The 20,810-nt window shown below is 41.0% G+C and overlaps 1 protein-coding gene across 1 annotated transcript in view; it reads right to left on the bottom strand.

Moving 5' to 3' along the window:
• The window catches only part of LOC118323807 (ERC protein 2-like), a 150,077-nt gene that overhangs the window by 84,080 nt on the left and 45,187 nt on the right, over positions 1-20,810 (bottom strand). The window contains exons 7-9 of the mRNA XM_035655836.1: positions 11,659-11,796; positions 6,587-6,775; positions 733-774 (exon numbers count right to left, since the gene is read on the bottom strand). Coding sequence (XP_035511729.1) covers positions 733-774; positions 6,587-6,775; positions 11,659-11,796 — 369 coding nt within the window. The remainder of the gene's footprint in view (positions 1-732; positions 775-6,586; positions 6,776-11,658; positions 11,797-20,810) is intronic.

Genomic DNA, 20,810 nt, shown 5'->3' on the forward strand with positions numbered 1-20,810 from the left:
AGTGGCATCTAGCGGTATAGTGGCAGATTACAATCCCCTATCCTCCCCTTCCAAGCATGTAGGAGAAACTACAGTGACTGTGAAATTTTGCGAGAGCCATGACAGGCCCTATCTAGACAATGTTTGATTTGTTCATTCTGGGCTACTGTAGAAACATGGTGTTTTAAAATGGCAGCCTCTGTGGAAGAGGACCCACTACCTCCGTAGACATAAATGGCTCATTCTAAAAAACACATTTCTTATTTTCAGTTGATTATACACTAATGAAAACATACCTATGAACATTTTATTCAATTTATAATAAATGTGCACCAGCTATGTGAGATTGTAACTGTTAGCATGGTATGTCAGAATTAAGATAGCTTTATACACGATTAGTACGCTACATTGCAAACTAAGCATTAGCATGCTAACAAAATGCTTTCGAAGCGGACAAAGCACAGTTGAAGCTAACAAAGTGGCTGACAAAGGAAAGCTTAACCTAACAAAGTACACCTGAAGCGAACGGCCTACAGATGAGGCTGATGAAGTGCAGATGAGACTGACCAAGTAAAGCTTAGAATGACAAAGCATAGCAGAAAATGACAAAGAGCAGACAGTGTAGATGGATGTTGAGCTAAGCGTGACAAAGTACAGCTCAGAGCGATTAAAGTTAAGCCAGGTCTGGCGACATAGAACATACACACAAACACTGTACATGCAACCAACAAACACAGGCATAGCATAACCTACCGTGGGGCTTGCTGCTGGTAGCCCATCTACTTTGGCTGGCACCTAGAAGTAAATACAAAAAGATATAACAAATGTAAAACTAGAATATAATATAAGACCCAAGTATAGTCTTAACATTTTAACATCCTCTAGGACTGAAAGATTGGGCACATTTAAATAGGTAGCTTCGAAACATGGGTAACTTTAAAACCTTAAGGAAAAGGTAAGTCAATCCTGAATATGTGGTTAGGGTCACAATTTAGCTGAAGCAGAACCAATCTGTACCCTCATCCACTCTCATCACTTCATCACCCCCCCTGACTCCTCTGCTGGCTGCTTTCCTGTGGTTTACTTCTATCAGTTCTCTCCCCGGGGCGTCCGTCATGTGGAGTTTGGAGTTCAGTCATTATCATTATAAAATTACAGTCTCCCTCTATTTGGCTGTGATTTTATGAGACCACCAAACATCTCAAATTTTTTCTTCTAAGTAAAATGTTGAAGAAAAAAAAACAGAAAACTTACACTGATGAATTCTTTGTTCTCTGAGAAAAATATCCCAGAGGAAGTTTGTAACCTAGAATTATCTCTCTCTCTACTTCTCCCTCTTTCTCTTGGTCTTTACTTCTCTCCGTCTACTGTGTTTGCAAAGATTGTTTAACTTGTTGAAACAGCTGAGGCCACTCGTTTAAACATCATCAAGTGAGTGTGCACAAACACACAGAGACACACACACTGAGCAATTTATTGTCAGGTCTGCATAAGTCTGGGACGGAACATGTAGCTCTGCTTGAGTCTGTCATTAGAAAAAAACCCCAAGGAGTGTCTGTTAACTATTACCACTAGCCAATCTGAACAAATGCCTCTTTCCCATTATAACAAACCCACCAGATAAACCATATGCGTATGGTAGCCCCTGAATATTGGAGATACAGCCATGGGCACAGCATATGGAACACAACTAAATGTTTGAATGGTCTTACTTTTTGTGCTTTAGATACAAGCATGCATAATGAGGTAGCACATCTTTAAACACATCTGGAAATGTTAAAATATACACTCAAAATGTCAATGATGACATTATTGTAGTCTGTGACAGTTTTTTGTGTACTTGTGTTGTGTTCACAGTCAAGATGCTATGCACACATTATGTTTGTCCATGGATATAAGTTTGACTAACCTACAATATTCTGTATGTGCCAGCAACTGCAAGTGCCTTAAAGAGCCCCTTAAGCTTGTTACTTTATGTGTATACACATGTGCCTGTACTAAGGTTTGAATGCTGTGAAAGAGGGGAACACTTGGCCCTCTGGAAGGCAAGCAGAGTCATTGTTTACCTCGTCTTCACTCCCATTACCTCCACACCTAGCCTCATACACTTGTGCACACAAATCAAACCCAATCTTAGCTTGCATAAAATGCATTAGGCTTAAGTAGACCAGAGTTTGTTATGTTCTTCTAGGGGAAAACACAGACAGGAAGAAACCAGGGGCTGACAGCACAGCGAGTCCAACAGGAATTTGTGATATTATGACAGGAGGGGGAAGGCCAGTAAAGATACGGTTACATATATGGTCATTGAAATTATTATTATCATTCCTGGAAATGTCTCTGAAGGGTTAGGGTTAGGTTAATATGTGAGGCCACCAGGATCTGCACTGGGTTATTTAACTCCTGGTCAGAAGATACACAGCCACATCGAGGCTAGGTAGTATTTATAAAAAAGTTTGACTCCTTAAGGTAATTACCTGCAGGGCACGACATTAACTTTCTAAGGCACTTTTCCTTTGGACAAGTAAATCTACCTTCACTTTACACAAAAGTAATTTGTCCGAGTAAAAATAAATAATTGTGAATGCAATATTTAGACAAACAGATAATTGAAAGCATCCAAACAGTGTCAACAAATAAATGTTTTAATTCATACATTTTATTAAAGTGGCTATGTAATCACAAAATCTTTTTCATATGTATTTAGATTGTATACAACAATAGGCAATGTGATACAGAGTGACATCAATGAATGTTCAGATAACCACCTGCGACCTATACCTTTTACTACCGGTATTTCAAATGCCATATGGATATTGTAGTTTATATTTGAGCCATTTTGTAGCACATGTGCAGTTTAAACTACAAAATGTTTTGTTCTTAAGAGTTGTGAATTACACAGCTGATAATGCTTGCTAGCTAACGTCACTTATTTGTTGAGTTGCCCCTGGTAGATGACAAAGGACATTACCCCTTCCTCTTTGTTGTAATGTACCCAGTCAAATTCATTTCTGCAGTTCCAAGGTAAAATATTTGAACTGCGACTCCGGTTTTTGAGTTGGACTTAATGTGGGGGAAAAATGCATTTGTTTTAAATTGGCATTCTGAATGTACTCATTTAACTAAATAGGCGAGTAATGAGTGGCACATTACGTGAAGACACAAGCTGCAAAGGCGAGCCCTGATCTGTCTCTAGTACCAACACTGGATCTTGTTATGTGTCAAAAGATCAATGTCTGATCTTGCTATTATCATTAAAAAGCAACAACAAAAAAAGGTAAGAAGATACAACATCTGCCTGGTTTTGAAAAGACCAGTCTTTTGAATAGGACTTAAAAGTAAGTTGAGGTGTGGTGTCTTTACTGATTTAAGCCATCCCTCTCTGAAAAGGTCACTGCCTTCCCTGAGGATCTTTACTGTTTTTCTCTTTGAAGAGTGGATGTTTAGTTCCAGAAGCCCTTTATTAACCTCAGAATCAACAAATACTGTTTTATGAGAAGAGGATGAGGATGCAGTCAAGTCAACAGAGCTCTGAGGTCAAGATAAAAAGTTCTGCTAACAGCTTGACTGAGTCAGTAATACAAACATCTGTAGATACAGTCAGTGGGCCACTGTGTGTACATGACCTGATGGCAAACACAAACTCCACATCTGCATTAGAGGGAAATGGCTAGGCAGCTAATTTATCCATTTTTGGAAGTGTTTGTGATTAAAATGAAATGAGGATGCTTTACATACAACTGGTGGATTAATGTAATTGTTTAAAAAGCATTTACTGTATATTCATCTTTTTTCTGAAAGGCTGACATTGTGGAAATGCAACAATTTCACTCACCAACAGCAATATTGTAATAGCATTAACACAAGTGACAGTCAGGGGAAAATTCAGCTAATTTACTCAGGACATTACTTTATTATACTAAATAAGATCAAGCACATTTTGCTGTGTAGTTTCGGTAAAAACTTGGCAAATCTACATTGCAAAACACATTTTTCAAGTAGCCCGTAATGTCGTCCTGTGTAAACAACCCAGCTGTTCCCTTTGTATTGTTGCATCACATTATTATTAGGTACGCACAATAATTATTGGGACACATAAATTATCAGCTGACAGTGGGAAATTATTATAAATGATTTGATAATTACTTGAGAGCCGATAAATTATTATTATTAATTAATTAGTTGATATTAATAGTCCTTTACTTTGAATTCTTAGGCCAAACAACTGATATGCTTTATGTTCTATGAAAGTATGTTTGTTAAGTTTTTAATGACATTTACTCGAAAAAATAACTGAACATTTGAAGAATCAGAACGGTTGTTCTCGTTGTTACGTAAACAATAGTGGTAGGTTAGCTCAGAGCTATGGAATATTAAATAATCCATATTTGCTCAATGGTGTGTAAAAACTACAGGTTATGAACTTCTTTTTAAAATACAACAGTGTGAAACTATCGGTTATCTTATTGGCATCGGCCATGAGAAGCAGCCAATTATCGGTTATCATATGGGCTGAGAGAAAATCCACATTGTGTATCCCTAATTATTATGTTACACCCATTTGGCAGATGCTTTTGTCCAAAACAACAAAATGTCCATTCATACCCGATACACAAAAGCAAAAATGAAAGCGTGTTCAATACCAGCAAGATTTTTTGTTGTTGTTGATGTTTTCTGGAAAGTACGTGCTAGCATTGGGTGTCGAGGTATAATCTAAAAGGGTGGATTTTCAGCCTGTGTCAGAAGATGACCTATATGTCCGGTGTCCTGACTCCAGTAGGCAGCTTATCCCATCAAAATGATTGCCGGGAGGCAGAACGGTGCACTGGTCATAACTAACTGTGGGATTTGACCATGGCTTGAGGATGTAATTTCCATTTTCTCATTTGACTATCATTTGAGTTTCACTGGTGCTGGATTCCTGCCATCAACAACACTTAGGGACGCTTTTGATGTGCTTACCATACTGAATTTTGGAATTTGATTTACTGTAGCAGTATGCCAGTATTTAGACCAAAAGTACATGTGGCTGTCAGTAGCAAAATATTGTGTGAGTGACCGCACTGAGGTGAATGTGTGTGCGTGTATGTGTTTGTGTGTGGTAGGTTAGTTTGATCAGATTCTAATCTCAGGCACCATGTCAGTTCACCTCTGACCTACTGAGAATTACAGCCTCACAACCTGTCACACTCCACTGCACTACAATAGGATCAAACACCGACACACTCAAACACATGGTGACACTCACACGTCCACACAAACACACACCGACAGTTGTTTCCGTGCTGGCATGCATGCACAGGCACACAGAGAGAAACACACACTCAAATATAAACACGCAAACATCATCTGTCTTTTTGAAGAATCTGCAAGTTTACATAACAAGTCTGATTGCTGCCGAGTACACAAAATAGTCCAATTATGGCAACACTTCTGTCAGAGTGTGAATCTGCTCGCTACAAAGAGTTATTGAGCTGCTGTCCCTTTCATGTGGTGCCGCGTCAACATTCAACAAGATATCATTTCACAGGAATGAGATGTGTGTATGCTTTTTATGAGTATAAAAGAAAACATTCTCATAAATTCTGGCAGGGCGAGAGTCTGTCCTGGCTTGTAAGCCTGGGAGAGGAAAAAAAAGAGAGAAAAAAAAGACAGCGAGGCCTCTGACTTGGCACCCGAATAGGGATAGAGGGATCTTTTACGTCCATAAATCACTCTCTCTTAATTCATCCCTTTATCCTGTGGGACAAAGTGCAGGCAGGCCCTTTGCTAGGGGGATACTAACAATATTGTGCATGCTCACAGGGAGGTAAGAGAGTGGAATCACTATTACTGTAGATGTTAGCCATGTAAATACAGGGTGCACATAGTATATTACAACCACTGCAGAGTGGCTGTAAAAGTTAATTCTTTTAATTCTTTTTGTACAATAAAAAATAATTATGAAGTGCTGTGACGCTCGTTTGAAGTATTCAACAGTAAAAGGTTGTGAGAAAGGTATTTGTTATTATTTGTTTTATGGTGTCTGTGAAATATGTTTTTGTGCTTGGGCTCAGTTTAGAGCTTGGCACAAGTGTTGCAGTGTGTGCAAGTCTGTTATGATGCAGATAACGATGAAATATTGATGGCTGTCTGCAGTCCACACACATACCAGCAATCTTGAGTTGTGGTGTACAGAGCTCGTATCAACATGCACACTGTTTCAACCATGAGTTATATTTTGTTTTCGATATTCCAGTGTAACATTTAGAGACTGGTTACAACAACAGTCAAAACTTATTTACAAAAGTAACCAACACTACATACCGCATACATAAAACCTTTTTGTTATCTACACAATGTTAATGTCAAGGAACTTTAATTTTGTGATGATTCTGGCGGCCCCTGTGGACAAAAGCGGTAGTATTTTAACCACCTCATTTAATTGATTTCGAGGGGACTGTATGTGAACGAATCTAACTATATAGAAATAGCCAATCCTTTCGCTGATGGTGTTGTCTATGTAGGTCATATAGAGGCATCAGTATTAAATTGAGACTGTAACCACTTCAAAACTACTCGCGGAACGTTTATGGTACCATAACTACATAACAACATTCCTACTCACCTCTGCATCAGGCCTCTGGTTCTGGGTTGGGCTGAGGTTAGCAGGCTGACTCTGGGACAGTTTCTGGGGCTGCAGGGCTAAAAGTTTGTCCTTTAATTCATTGTTCTCCTTCCTCATCTGTTGCAGCTCTTCCAGCCGAACCCTGTCCTCCCGCTCCTTCTGCTCACGTAGATTCTCTATCACTCGCTCCTGAGATAGTGAGATAGAAAAAGAACAAGAGAAAATAACGTTGGGTTAGAGGTGTGAGTAGAAATATAGTAAAGAGCCTAGATAGCCATCATCGGCGTAAAAACTTAAATTTAAGAACAGTCATAAAATGGATGTTGTTTTGCTTCCAGTGGGCAAAAGATTGACAGCCCTGTGTGATTACAGTTCTTTCCTATCATTATTGAAAAATTTGAGCCAGTCTCTTGTTGAATAGGCTGAGTGAGGCCAAAGACAAACTCATAAATGCCCATCATAAATAATACTACCATAAATAATAGCAGGGACATGAGGAGATCAGTTCCAAGTAGAACAGAGAGAAAGAAGGAGGAAGGAGGAGAGGAGAGGAGATGAGAGACAGAGACAGAGACAGATTTATTGAGAACGAACTGAATAGTACTGTAGATCACTTCCTAACATCTCCACATTGCCTTCTGATAAACCAAGTTGGAATGTGTACATCATAATTTTCTCTATTCTCTAATCATATCGGACAGCGGGAGGACCACGGCTTTGGGCATTGGCCTGAGACCAGGATCACACCATGGGTGGCGGAGCATGCAAGGTGTGTGTAGAAGGTGTGTGTTAAGGTGTATGTGTCTGTGTTTAGGTGCGGACTGAAGTGATTATCAAGGTGTTTACTCAGGTGTTTATTTAGGCACAGAGCACAGCTCAGCAATGAGGCTTTACGATGTGGCATCGCCGCATGATTGGCAGCTTTAAACCCCTGGGTAATTGGACAAATACACCCACTAACTAGACCTGGCACAGTAACGCACTGCATATTGGGCTTTGGAAGACAGGACGAGAGAGAGAGAGAGAAAAGAGAAGGAGAGAGACCACATGGTTAATAGGTCCTGGGTGTTTTCCCCACATTATGAAATATCTCTAGGATGTTTGGGGTTTAGGGAAAGAGACCAGGATGTGATAATAAAACCTGCATCTATGAATGTGGAGCACACGTAAACACAACACAAACTCACACACACACACACACACACACACCAAAGAGTAGGGCTCAGCTTGGGCACAATGCCCTGGCCTGTTAATTAGAACCACAGCACTGTGGCTAGCGACTGGCTCCAAGAGCAGGTTTGTGACAGGGTGTGTGATTAGCAACACACACACTCACTCTTGTAAACACATTACACACACCCTGTGTTGACCACAAAGTCTGAAAAGCTCGCCAATGTTCTCCTCATCACAGCTGAATTATATGTAGGCTGCATCAGAAGTGGTTTCTGGGTAAACAGATGGGCCGAAGCAGAATAGGGATTTACAGTTTATTGTGCCATTATGCTATTCATTTCAAAGTCTGCCGGCAACAAAAACAAATTTAGGTGATAAAAGATCATTTTAAGTGAAAACATCTACGTACTGTGTTGGTCCATGTGTAGCAAAAACAATGAAGCCAACATATTGTCTATTAATAGACTGATTTAAAATGTAAATAATTCTTGATTAAATGGATATAAATTCAGTAACTTTCAATTCAATAAAATTAAACACAATCAAAGGAAATAACCGCTTCATAAGTCAGAGACAAACACACAAATCTCTTCTTTCCTGTCAAGGACTTAAGCAACCCTGTGTCCAACTACACCTAAGTCTCTCTCACATGATCAGCGTCAAAGCACTTGATATTGTGTAACAGACAGATTTGTTTTAGTGATGAAGCGTGATTGTACAAATGTTGTAAATGACGAACAGAACAAAAAACTTTGAGTTGCAATGGTCAGATTTGAAATTGTTTCAACCTACTTTTTAACATAACTTTAACACTGGTATCGACTGATTGGCACATTTCTGGCTGGTAGCATCCAATCATTTTCATGCAGGTACACAGCAACACGCTGTATCACTGATATTATGATCACGTCCAACGATATTTGCTGCCAGAGCTCCATCCACCAACTCAACCTCCTCATGTGGCATTTCATGCGGTTGATTTAACAAAGATTTAATGTTGGCGTATGTGTTCATTAAAGGTTATGTATACAGAATTCACGTGCCACTGGATGTCGCACTAGAGAACCAACATCTCAGACCAAAACAATGGGACAGAAATAAAACTCACGAAAACCCTTTTTCCCTTAATTTACAGAGTTATATGCAAAATATTTGTGTAAAGGACTGCAATGGCTGCAATGTTAGCTTAAGTTAATCCTTGGGGACAAATACACCCGTCAACGCAAGTCCATGCGCCAGTTTTTGCCACTGACAGGCTCAGATTGTTCTAAGTGTCTGAAAAGATTAAGGAACGGATCCCTAGAGAGATACAGTTTTTTGAGATTGCTCGCTATACTGAGATAATTTTACCTTGCATTTCACTGTAACATAACTTCATGTTGTGTGAACAGAAACAAAATAAAAACTGTACAAAGCCATCTCTGTTATTCTTTCCATTGTTCCAACAATCACCAGACCTGCTTTGGTTGAAATAAATCCTTAATTCACCCAGGTCGATGCATGAACAGGAGTTTCAGTCCCTCTGCTGCACATGGAGAAAACTGCCTAAACCAGAGAGAGGCTGCGATAGCAACACGGACAAAGGGAGTGTGATGTAATTCTCTGCTCAGAACACAATGACCCCAAAATATCTTTACATAACAAATAGTTGTTTGCCGCTACATTAATGTTGAAATCTCATAGACTGTATAACCTTTAAAGAGGGATTAGGATTAGAATTTGCTCAGAATCCTAATCACAGTTCGGATTGATTGAGACCTCCCTCATACAGGAGAGCCCTGTCCACCAGATCTAACTGTATAACCATTTGCTATGAAACAGTATTCATTTCTTCTGATATGTAGTTCTGACTGAGCGTTAGATGCAACACTCAAATTTTGTCATTTTCTTTTGACCTTGGTCCCTCAGTCCCTTACACAAGTATGCACTTGGCAGATCAGAGCACAAGTGACACAAGCTTATGTTGCAAACAGTACAACAAATGTAAAGGCATACACATACACACATAAACTATGTGCACATTGGGCATAAATGTCAGCCACTGGAAAAGACGCATCACAGCTGGACATCCACATCTGTCCTAACTGAGAACTCTACAAGCTCTTAAGCAGCAGCCAGTGCCAACACAAAGTAAACCAGCATCCATCTTTTAGCCTGCAGTACAAACAAACATGTAAATGAGAACCATTTCTTAGCCTGCAGCGCCAAAGCAATCACTTTTTTTAGACTGTAGTACCAACAAATGTGTGCGAGCGACAACTTTAGAAATGCAACAAAGCTAAGGAAGATCAAGTCACTCTGAAATCAAGCCAGTCAGTTCAGGGTAAAGTGTTTATACTGCCAGACTAAGATTTGACATTCCCATGGTCAGTTCAGAATATAACATTAAATTTGCCCTGTGTTCAAGCCTGTCTCCAATTAGAAATATCTGGCACCCTGTAAGCTTGAGTACAAATTCATAAACACATTACTAAAGACTAGTGTAGAAATATATTAGCATAAGCGTTCAAGCTTCTCGAAAGCAACCTATACTCTACCCAGGAATACTGCAAAAAACAATGGGGTTTTATTGGGTAAATCATCTGTGTGATGAAATGCACTGCATTTCACTGAAAACACCACAGTGGGCAGCGAGGCCATTCATCTTTAAGTGTTAGTGGCGGCATGCTAGCTTAGTAGTGTTGAAGTGAGCCTTTATGGAGTCCAGCTGCTCTCTCATGTTGCCAGAAAACAACAAACGCTGAATGTTTACGATCAACATCCAGCCCATCCACTCACCCGTCCATCCATGTGGAGTAAGGCTGCTTAGTTCACCTTGATTCACGTGGCAGTTGCAGCTCTGCGGTTTTATGCTGCAATGTGTCACGCATACAGTACTGTTCGTTATACTATTTGCAGAAGCCATGGAGGCCAGTAAATCCAGTTTCCAAAGTATCCACAAAAAAAAGCATACGATTAGGATATTGTGACTGTATCTAACAATTGATAAGCAGGAGGTTAGACACAAACTTCATATTTTACTTACTTTGGACCAGGACTGTAAATACATCCCATTGAGACTTAACAGTACATCAGGTCTGTCTTCGAGCATTGTCTCTCTCATTCGGTTCACTTACAGCCACAGTAATTTTTTCCTCTATATGTGTGGGGCTGTTATCGGTTACTGAATTTCCATCCCTGTCTGATGCTTTGTAACTGTATTTCTCTTGCCAGCTCTGTTCTTTCTCTTCTTCTTTCATAAGTCTTGAAGTTACAGTTTTTTTACCCCGCCTCTACCCTTGCATTCCTTGACCTCTCCCTCCCTTAATTGTGAGGCCACCTCTTCCATCAGGGCTGTGCCTCTTCTGCCATTCCACTTTTCCATCCCTCCATTCCTCCCCCTTTCAAAACTTCCATCCTCCCCTTATTCTATAGATCATTCCCTCCCTATGTTCAGCACAGTTACAGACAGGGACTAATCCTCTGTCTATGTTCACCTTAGACCTCCCTTTTCCCAGTGCCTCCTTCTCTCCCTTACAGTTCGCAGTCTCATCCAGTGTGGCCCAAGGTCTATAAATTAGGCTGTGTCAGTAAATTATTACAGTGAGTCATAGCAAAACATGCAACTTAATTAAGCTGTATGCTGTATACCAGCTTCCTGAATGACCAGTGTGCCTCAGAGGGTAAGAATTTCCAGACCAAGTTGTGGTCTAATGGTTTCATTTTGTGAGTTTTTTATTGTCCACAAATAACAAGTTTTAGTCTCTTCATTAATAGTGTGAGTAATACTTCACGCCATCCATCCAGCAACTATTTTAACAGAGCAACATCTACCTCAACCCTCACCTGAAGTCTCTTTTATCAGCAGTTGCTATCAGCTTTTCTTGACCTCCAACTTCACCTTTGGCTTTTCCATTTACCTTTTCTGATAGGGCTTCTTCCAGTGTGGCCAGGGCGGTGTCTGTGTTGCTGGAGTCAGTCTGAAGGCCCTGGACCCTTTCCCTCAACCCAGCCAGCTGTTTGTCCTTATCCTTTAACTGCTCCAACAGGTTCTCAATCTGGAGAGCAAAGGACAGAGACAGAAAAGAGCTGAGGTTAGGAGCATGTTGATGTGAAGCAAGCACATAACAGTTTAGAATGAGCCTGAAAGGTTAAGTAGCATTTGTACTATGTACGCAACTGGGAGACCATGACTGGAGACCTTGTGGTACCAAAGTACCACAAAAAGGAATTATCCCATTGACCAGTGATTCATCGAGAAGATGAATCTAGACAGTGAATAGTGTGCTCAGCCTCTGGCTGCAATCTCCAATTTCCTGCTGTAATGTCTTCCATTCTGGCCTGGCATCTCAAAGATGAGCAGCAATGAAAGCCTGTACTGTACGGTTTCGGTTAAGACAATTATGGCTGAATCCATGAAGAGAGAAGAGGTTAATTGTACTGCTGAGTAGAATAGTTAGTGAAGAGGTGTAAACAACACAGCCATTGGGTACTGTGACCAAATCAGCCAGTCCCAGTAGTGTTATACTACGAGCTAATTCAGCGCATTGACATACAGGACTGTGTCTCTGCATCTGCCTTTCTGTGGCTAACCTCATGTCACTAAAGTGGTGGTGTAATAGCCAGTTGTGGTGTTCAACAGCCTTTATCTGATGAACATTTGCAAAACAGAACACAAACACACACAAAGACTCATGCACAGGCACAAACACAAAACGCTCCGGGCTGTACCAAACAAAACACTAGCAGATGCAGCTGGAGAAGGACACAGTGCAATGCAGTGAAACTCCAGAGGTCTACAAATTGGTTACAAAGGGACAGCACATCTGTTGACAGGACATGGTGACTTACTTGTGGTTTTATAATTTCTGCAAGCTTACTTTACATTCCTTTAAATTCTGAATTAATATCATCTTGATTAAAAAAAGGTAGTTACATTTGAAAAATGGATGGACTCCCTGAGGTTCCTTGAGACGTATACACTGGAATAGAGCATCTATTTTCTCTCTAACTCAGTCTTCTTTAGTGGTTTTTCTACAAAACAGACAAAGCACCATTCACTCACTGCTGCAAAGCATTAATACCACATTTGACCCAAGTGGACCTTTCTCAGATCAGGGTTTGTGTTCTACAAAAGAAAGGAAAATGCACTGAAGAGAATTCATTATTTAATGAACATGAGAATCCAATAAAAACAAGAAAAGCACTTCAGGCCATCAAGAGACCACATTTAAACTGAAATGGTGACAGGGTAAAAAATGCCCAGTGGGGAGAATAAGCTGCATTCCAGTCATGGGTACATAGATAGATAATGTTCAAATCTCCACAGCTATTTTACAAATGAATCCAATTAGACCGTAGACTTTGGTGTTCTCTGTTCCCTGGAGGGCAAGAGAAAGGATTTAAAGGAGCCATCTTGGTTTTGGCAATGGAGGGAAAGTGGCAGGAGGGGGTGGGAAAAAGCAGCCAGGACCCTTCGGCAGATCTTGATAGGTTAATGACAGTCATTACACAACCAAGCTAAAAGCTCTGGTAGGTCAGTCCACAAGCGATAGGGACATTAAACCCTTCAGGGAATGATGGGAAAGCTTCACACTACCAAAGTTAGAAGATAAAATTCCCAGAAATTCATAATTGTAAGATGGGATTTTAGGGCGGACACTATGGGAGAGAAAGGGACCGAGAGAGGCGAGGTTCATATGGGTTTTCTCGCTTATTCTTTCATGTTTCTCTCATTTTAAGTGTGTGGGCTGAAGAGGCACTTTTTACTTATTTTCCACGGGATGTAGGCACTTGAGCACTACAGCTAGGCACGGTATAACATACACGAGCTCCACATCCTGAAGCGCCGGTAACCCTCCACAGAGACTGACAGGCTTATCTCCACACACAGGAAACAAAGGAGGAAGTACAAAAAAACCATATATCTGGTTTTGGCCTCTAGTTGTAGCAGCTCAGTAGCTTTAGACATACCTTGTTCTCATAAATATGCACCGAAACATATACATATACACTCATACACACCCTAGCTCCCTGTCCCTATGGGCACCACAGGGCCCAATTTCAGGTCGACTTGAGCCCGTCGCCTCTGGTCTTAGATAAATGATTACATTCTTCAGCAGGCTTGAGTTTGCTTTGGCCTGGTCGCACGAAATAACAACCCCTCGATGAAATATTTAGCCTCGTCGCACGGCCTTCTGTGAAATTGTGCAGAAAAACGCTCAACGCAACTTAAATGTTATATCGGCGGATGAGAACAAACCACGTGAGTCATGGATATGGGAAAGAGGGCAAGGAATTCTCACCCGAAGAGAAACGCCTTTTGTGGACAGGCGAGGTGCAGGGCAGCTGTATGCCTTTCTGGGGGAGAGCGGGGCCTCCCTTCCAGTAGCTCGATTGTTATGATGAGAACAGCAGTCATTCATTTTATCTCTCAGTGTATGAGGCTACCTCAGACTATACTCCCGCATCTCTCACACACAAAGACACACAGCCAGACACACTCACACAGGCTTTTATCATTAAACCACTGTGCATATGTCATCCCATTCTCCAACCACACACACCTCCCGCTGAAGCAGACCACCTACGATAGGCAGCTACCATGACTCTATGGGCCAGGCCCTGCGGTGTGGACTGTCTGTCTCAGTGAGTGTGTATCCTCCTGAGAAACCATGACGTCTGTCTCAGTCCTCCCCCACCACACACAGCTTCCCGCTGTTTACAGCCATACTGTTTTGACTTTATCAACAAGCTGATAGGAGGGGACCAGGTTCTCCTTAAAAGTGGGAGTGTTGATGCAGCGTTACCTTTTACTGACCTTGACTTTGCACATGCTATCGACCATTGTGCAGTATTTCAAAACGCTGGGAAGTTATGGGATGTGGAGATTTCATTACTAATGAGTCAGAAACTTGTGCAATTATGATGACATAATTATGGGAAAGATTCAGAGAGGGACTTAAAACCTGTGTTTAGAAATCATTGCAGTACCACCAAAAATATACTGTTTATATAAAAATATGGGAATAAAGATGCTTTACAGTTAAGTATTATCAACTTGGTTATGCTGGCTACAGTCATATTGTTTATTTCTTATCAACTAGTTAACAAAACTAGTGGGTTAAATGTGGGATAGTTTGATATTGATATTGACTATTCTCATCAGTTAAACAAAACATAATGACATTTCCATTAATTTTCAAATTAGTATATTTAAAGTGTCTGGGAAGGGTTCACACTATTACAATAGCTGATACATTCATGTAAAACAATTTTAAATCTCTGTTTCTCTTTGAAATGCTTTGGTGCTGCATTGTGTTTTGCAATCTGTAGTGTATGAACATGATTAGGTCAGGCTGAGTTCTAATATAATGAAAGAGAAGTTAGTGAAACAGTATCAGGCCCTGTGTCTCTGGCGAAAAATCGTGATCTAAAAGCAGCTTGTTCTGGAGCAGAACCACAAACCCGGTCGACCCGTCTGTCTTCCATCCAAACTAAGAACTAGGACTCCGTGGCCTCCAGAGGAATCATTTCTGCAGAACACAAAGGAGACCAGCGTGGAGCGTGACCACCATAAAAATACAATCATTTGTATTTTTAAAACTCTTTTGGACCAATAAAAATACCAAACAATAATTGGTCGCCCTTTTTGAAAGGCAACTCATTTCTCTGCGCTTGTCATCGCCGCTGAAAATATGACAGGGACAGTTGTAAAACCCAAAGATCCTGGCACTGATATGTATGTGCGTGCATGCACACACACACACACACAGCCACACACAAATAAATACACAGAGGGACAATAACCGCTAACTGAACAACACAGTGCGCACTTCCCCAGAGAAATCTAGGTCACAGTCAGACAGAAACACGATGAAAGACGACATACTGGAAATATCATACTGCTACTTTAAGTACTCCAGAATCACATACTGCGATCCAAGTAAAGCATGTACACATTAAACTTGGAATTTTATGATGTTGTGCATCTGTGTGTGTGTGTGTGTGTGTGTCTTACAGTATACCCAACCATATACACCTGCATATTGTTTCCATCTCCTGCCATTAGAGCTTGTTGATTCCCAGATTAAAAAAGGACTTCCTCCTGCTCCTGAGCACTCAGATGTGGCTCTTCAAAGAGAAGTCACAGTTTGTTTCTGAAGCTCAGGGAAGACAGTGACCTTTTCAGCATGAGCAGGGTGTGCTTGCACTTCGTTTAACCCCTGTCCCACCACCACCACCACTTCCCACCGCCACCCCTTCTCTGCCTGTGAAACAGAGCAAAACTGGGCAACACTGGCGGACTGGGAAAACACTGATACTGTGTAAGCTGGCGCCCCCATGTGAACATTTACTGCAACAGGCCCATTTATTAACTTGCAAGAATTTTAAACTTAATTTAAAATGGAAAAATGTGTGTTTATGTTTTTATCTTTCAAGCACTTACGTATGAGGACAGCAGAGTGGCAATCAGACACAGAGGAGACTCAAATTCCAAGAGAATTCCATATTTATGAGATAAAATAATTCACATCTTCACAGAGCAGGGCAACACAGAAGAGATACTGCCTTCTGTGGTCCCAGATTTTACTTGCACAATTAACAGCTAGTAGAAGTTAAACATAAATTTTAGCTGCACAAATGCAGTTAGCTACCTGAACGGGGAACTGCTGCCATATACTCAAAGCTGTTTAGTCCCCACCAGATCTCTTCCTGTTGAGTCAACTGGCTGGGAATGTAAAGGGGACAATGTGACACAGAAACCCTTGAAGCAGAAAATGATACCTCTCCCTTATTCCCCTCAAATGACCCTCCCTGATGTCATGCTGCTTTGCTCGAGGAGTTATTATTCATCTGTTATCGACCAGAACAACGGAGCACGATGACTTCATAAGACGAGTGGTGCCCGAGAGAGGTAGGAAGAGAAGGGAGGGTCAAGAAGCACGATACTCAGGTTCTGAAATCATCCATACTTTTCTAAACAAGGAACAGTATAGCTCATTATTATTATCAGGGAACAGTTTTGATTTCTTGACTCCACAAAGAGAGTTAAGCGAGTTGCAAACTCTTTCCCCCTGATGAAAGAATGAAAAAAAAAAAAGTATTTTTCTGTGCTCTGTTTTTGATCTTTTGGCCAACACTTGATGAGGGCTGGGCGCAATTGCACAATAACATGTATTGTGCCACTGTGTACCTGCATGTGTGCAAGTGTGTCTGCATGTCTCTCTATATCTGCTGTGCTGTTCTCTACCAAAAACCTCTTTTGCCTCCAAACCAGAGGCAGAGGCAGGACCCAGTGTTGACAGGCCAAACGGGCAGGTCCTCATCTATCCCACAGCCAAAAAATGATTTGTTGAGATGGAACTGGGAGCAAACGAAAGAGACAGAATTTCCTACGGGTTTCACTACAATTAAGACTGAGGCATGTGACTCTCACAGCAGCTTCCTCTCCGTTGCCCCAACACTCATTTAGCCTCTAACCGCCAGTGCCTGTTTAAAAATACAAAGGTGCTCTGTGTCCACACACATACACACACACACATACTCTCATTTGAATGCAGGAGCACAGACACATAAACATACACAAAAGCAGAGTAAATACAGAAAACAGAGATGAATACACACAATGTATATTTTTATATAACACAAAGATGTCAGGGTATACGCAGGAATAACCTCCAATCATTCCTAAATTGTAATTGCAATCACATGACCTCAATCACATGACCTTAGCTATGAATTAATAACTGTGGCACAAGCTCACAAACATCAAATAGAGAAAAGCAGAACACCCACAAAGAAAGAAATAGTTAGAAATTATGTTAAATAGGCCGAAAAAAAGATCCGGAAAAAAAAAGGTTAACACTAAAAAACAGTTCTCAAGAACAAACACACATTATTTAGTAGCCAAAGTGCTGTGGTTTCTGGTTCACGGAGGTTACAATTTAAAAACAAATTACAGATAGCAATAATATAATTTCATTTATGGAATGCCACATGAAAGAAATTAAACAACAATTGCATGACTGTGAAAAAAAATAAAAAGAATAACTGCAAGCAGACAAAAATTCAGGAGGGGGCCAAAGGATTGCAGATAAGATCTCCTAAACAGATGAGTGCAGCTGCCATCATCAGCAAGGTGGTCAACAGGCAAGGGTTTACCAAATAATTTTAACATTGCGTGTAGGCTAAAAGCGCAATACAGTCAAGCTCTGCATAAGTTAAAACACAGCCTACTTCAACAGGTCGGCATTTGTTTACTTTTAATACCAGGAAAAACGCCCTTACCTCAGTCACTGAACTAAAAACAGCCCTTCACAGAACAAACACAGGCTATGGGAAGTGACAAATCGCAAATTCAATTATTTGACTCACATAACTGCCTCATCAGAAACACTTCCTCAAAAGTAATAATCTGTGTTTGAATTAAACCACTATTGCCTATATTGGTTCATTAATTCAATTAATGTGTCTTTACGAAATTACCCAACTAGAGGACAGAAACAGTTCAAAAAGGCCAGTTTAATTCCTGCTTTTATAAATAAAAGTTAAAGATTCCCCATAAAAGTAAAACTGTCCACACAAATCCTAGTTCTCGGCTCTTAAACATTTTAATTGTAAAACCCTTTGTTAAATCCTAATATATATTTACTGAAAAAGAAAAATTCAGGTAGCTTGATAAATGAGGCCCACTGTTTGTGTATGAGCATAAACACATTTGCATATGCACACACATGCACAAAGAGGAAACTATATCCACTTGTCTGAGTCTGTACGTCGTCCACTGTAACATGTGGCTCATTCTGAACATAGAGTACTGATCTCTGTGGAATACACACACACACACACACAATCAAGCTGTGATTATTATCATGAATGTTGGGCCAGGTTCAGGCGATGAGGGCTGCATATAGTACTTACACATATGACAAGCAGACATCCTCCCCCTCTCCCCCACACATTCCTCCAGAAAGTCATTCACACAGAGACCCTACACTGCATTCATACATATCAAATAGACACCCGCACACATGTGTACGCTTACACACACACACGCACAAAACACAGATGCAGAAATGCACGCGGAGGATGACAGAAAATCAGTGAGAAAGACGAAGCGAGTATTGTTTTCACAGTGATTCTCCTGCTCGACCACAGAGCGAAATGAGCAGGGAGAGACTCCTGCAGATCCAGAGCTGTTCAATGAAGACAGATTGCACTTGTGCAAGCTAGGCTGTTACGTGAGTGTGAGTGTGTCTGTGTGTGTGCTGGCCAAGTTGATCCACGTCCATGCTCTTTAGGCTCAAGACCCTATCTCTGCCCCCCTCAGCTGCGGAATGTTGCAGTGATTGCTGGGTAATTACCCTGACGCTTTATTCCTCTGCTCCCAGCACCATTAGTATTAATTCTTTTCTTTTTCTTCTCTTTGGAGAGAGGGAATGGAAGCCCTTTGATCTGAAAGATTGAAAGAAAGGACGAAAGAAAAAGAAAGAAAGAAAGAAAGAAAGAAAAAGAAAGAAATAATATGGCCACCCAGTGGCCACAGCAGCAGTGTGTCAACCTGTAGCTTCTGACCCAGGCTCACTTTACAGTAAAATGGTCAGAGAGGTCAAATACATCATACAGTCATGTGGTTGAATTGAGAGACAGAGGGGTCAAACTTCTGAACCTACTTTCATCTGACAGAAACTGTCTCAGACCTTACAGTATGAAATACTAACACTTGACTGCCAACAGGTTAGGTCGAAACAGGTCACCCTGAGTTATGGCTTTGTGTCAACATCAGGATACAGTCTAAGTTTAAGTTCTCCATCAATTCGGGGAGTCATCAAACACGTCCAAACTGAAGCGCACATGTTGTGGTCAGGAAGAAGACGGACTTGAATAGCTGGAGCCTGACATATGGCCCAACACTGGGTTTGTATTGACTGATGTGTAGCCTGGCTCCAATCAGCCAGCCTCAGGCTCTCACCATTAACCCCGGCTGATTGCTGATAGCAGCAGAGGGGGATACAGGGGGGCCTATCACAGGCTGTTTACCGGAACCTCCCCAGCTCCAACGGGCTTATCTGTAGCCATGTCTCTGCACTGTGATTGGTCAGATGGAATCCATTAGGATGAAAGGCATTGGTGGCCTCATCACAGATCTATCAAGATCACACACGCACGCTCACAGGAACGTACACATAGAGTTATCTATAAGGATCTCTGAGAAATACAGCTGTTGCACACACACACACACACACACACAATTGCTCACCTGGAATACTTAACCCTACAGTGTATCTGTTTATTAACATGTGGGCCTCACAACATCATCATGAAGCTTCCAATATCAAAGCACTAAACATTAAGGAGACCAATGCAATTTGCTAATTCATTACCTGATGCTACCACACATACTGTTAGTATTGTTTGACCATGCAGCGCAATACATAGAGAAATTCAGATGCTAAGTCTCAACAAATTCATTGACAAAATGTGCCACTAAAAAATGAAGTAGCAGTACAAGAACGTTGCTTAGATAAGACTAAAATGAGCAGTTTCCTGCTTTAGATCAGGAAATAACGGACCAAAGATGAGGTAAACAAGACTAAGAATTTGACCAAGCATTTGATTGCGGCATTTGACATTTTTCGATACCCCCCAGAGAAATGTAGGTCTCAGGTCTCGATACTGTGGTCACATTTGGTAAACATTTACTATGACTGTCTTAGGAAGTACTTTAAATTTGGAAAGAGAGATCATTCTCCGTCATACACATCTGGCCATAAAAGCCATATTTGTTTATAAGTACAAGAAGAAGAAGAACATTTACTTTATTAATCCCCAATGGGGAAATTCTTTTTTTTAACACACAGAGGCCTGAAACACAATCAAACAACACACAGTACATGCACATGTGGGAGAAGTTAGGGGTTTGGTGCCTTGCTCAAGGTCACCTCGGCAGTGTCCAGAAAGTAAACTGGCACCTCTCCAGCTACCAGTCCACACTCAATACCCTGGTCCGTGCTATACTTGAACTGGCCTCCCAAGTCAGGTCCATAAGGACTGAGCTACTGCTGCCCCT

Source organism: Morone saxatilis, unplaced genomic scaffold (assembly GCF_004916995.1).
Source record: "Morone saxatilis isolate NCDOM2014 unplaced genomic scaffold, NCSU_SB_2.0 Contig15, whole genome shotgun sequence".
NCBI classification, from domain to species: domain Eukaryota; kingdom Metazoa; phylum Chordata; class Actinopteri; family Moronidae; genus Morone; species Morone saxatilis.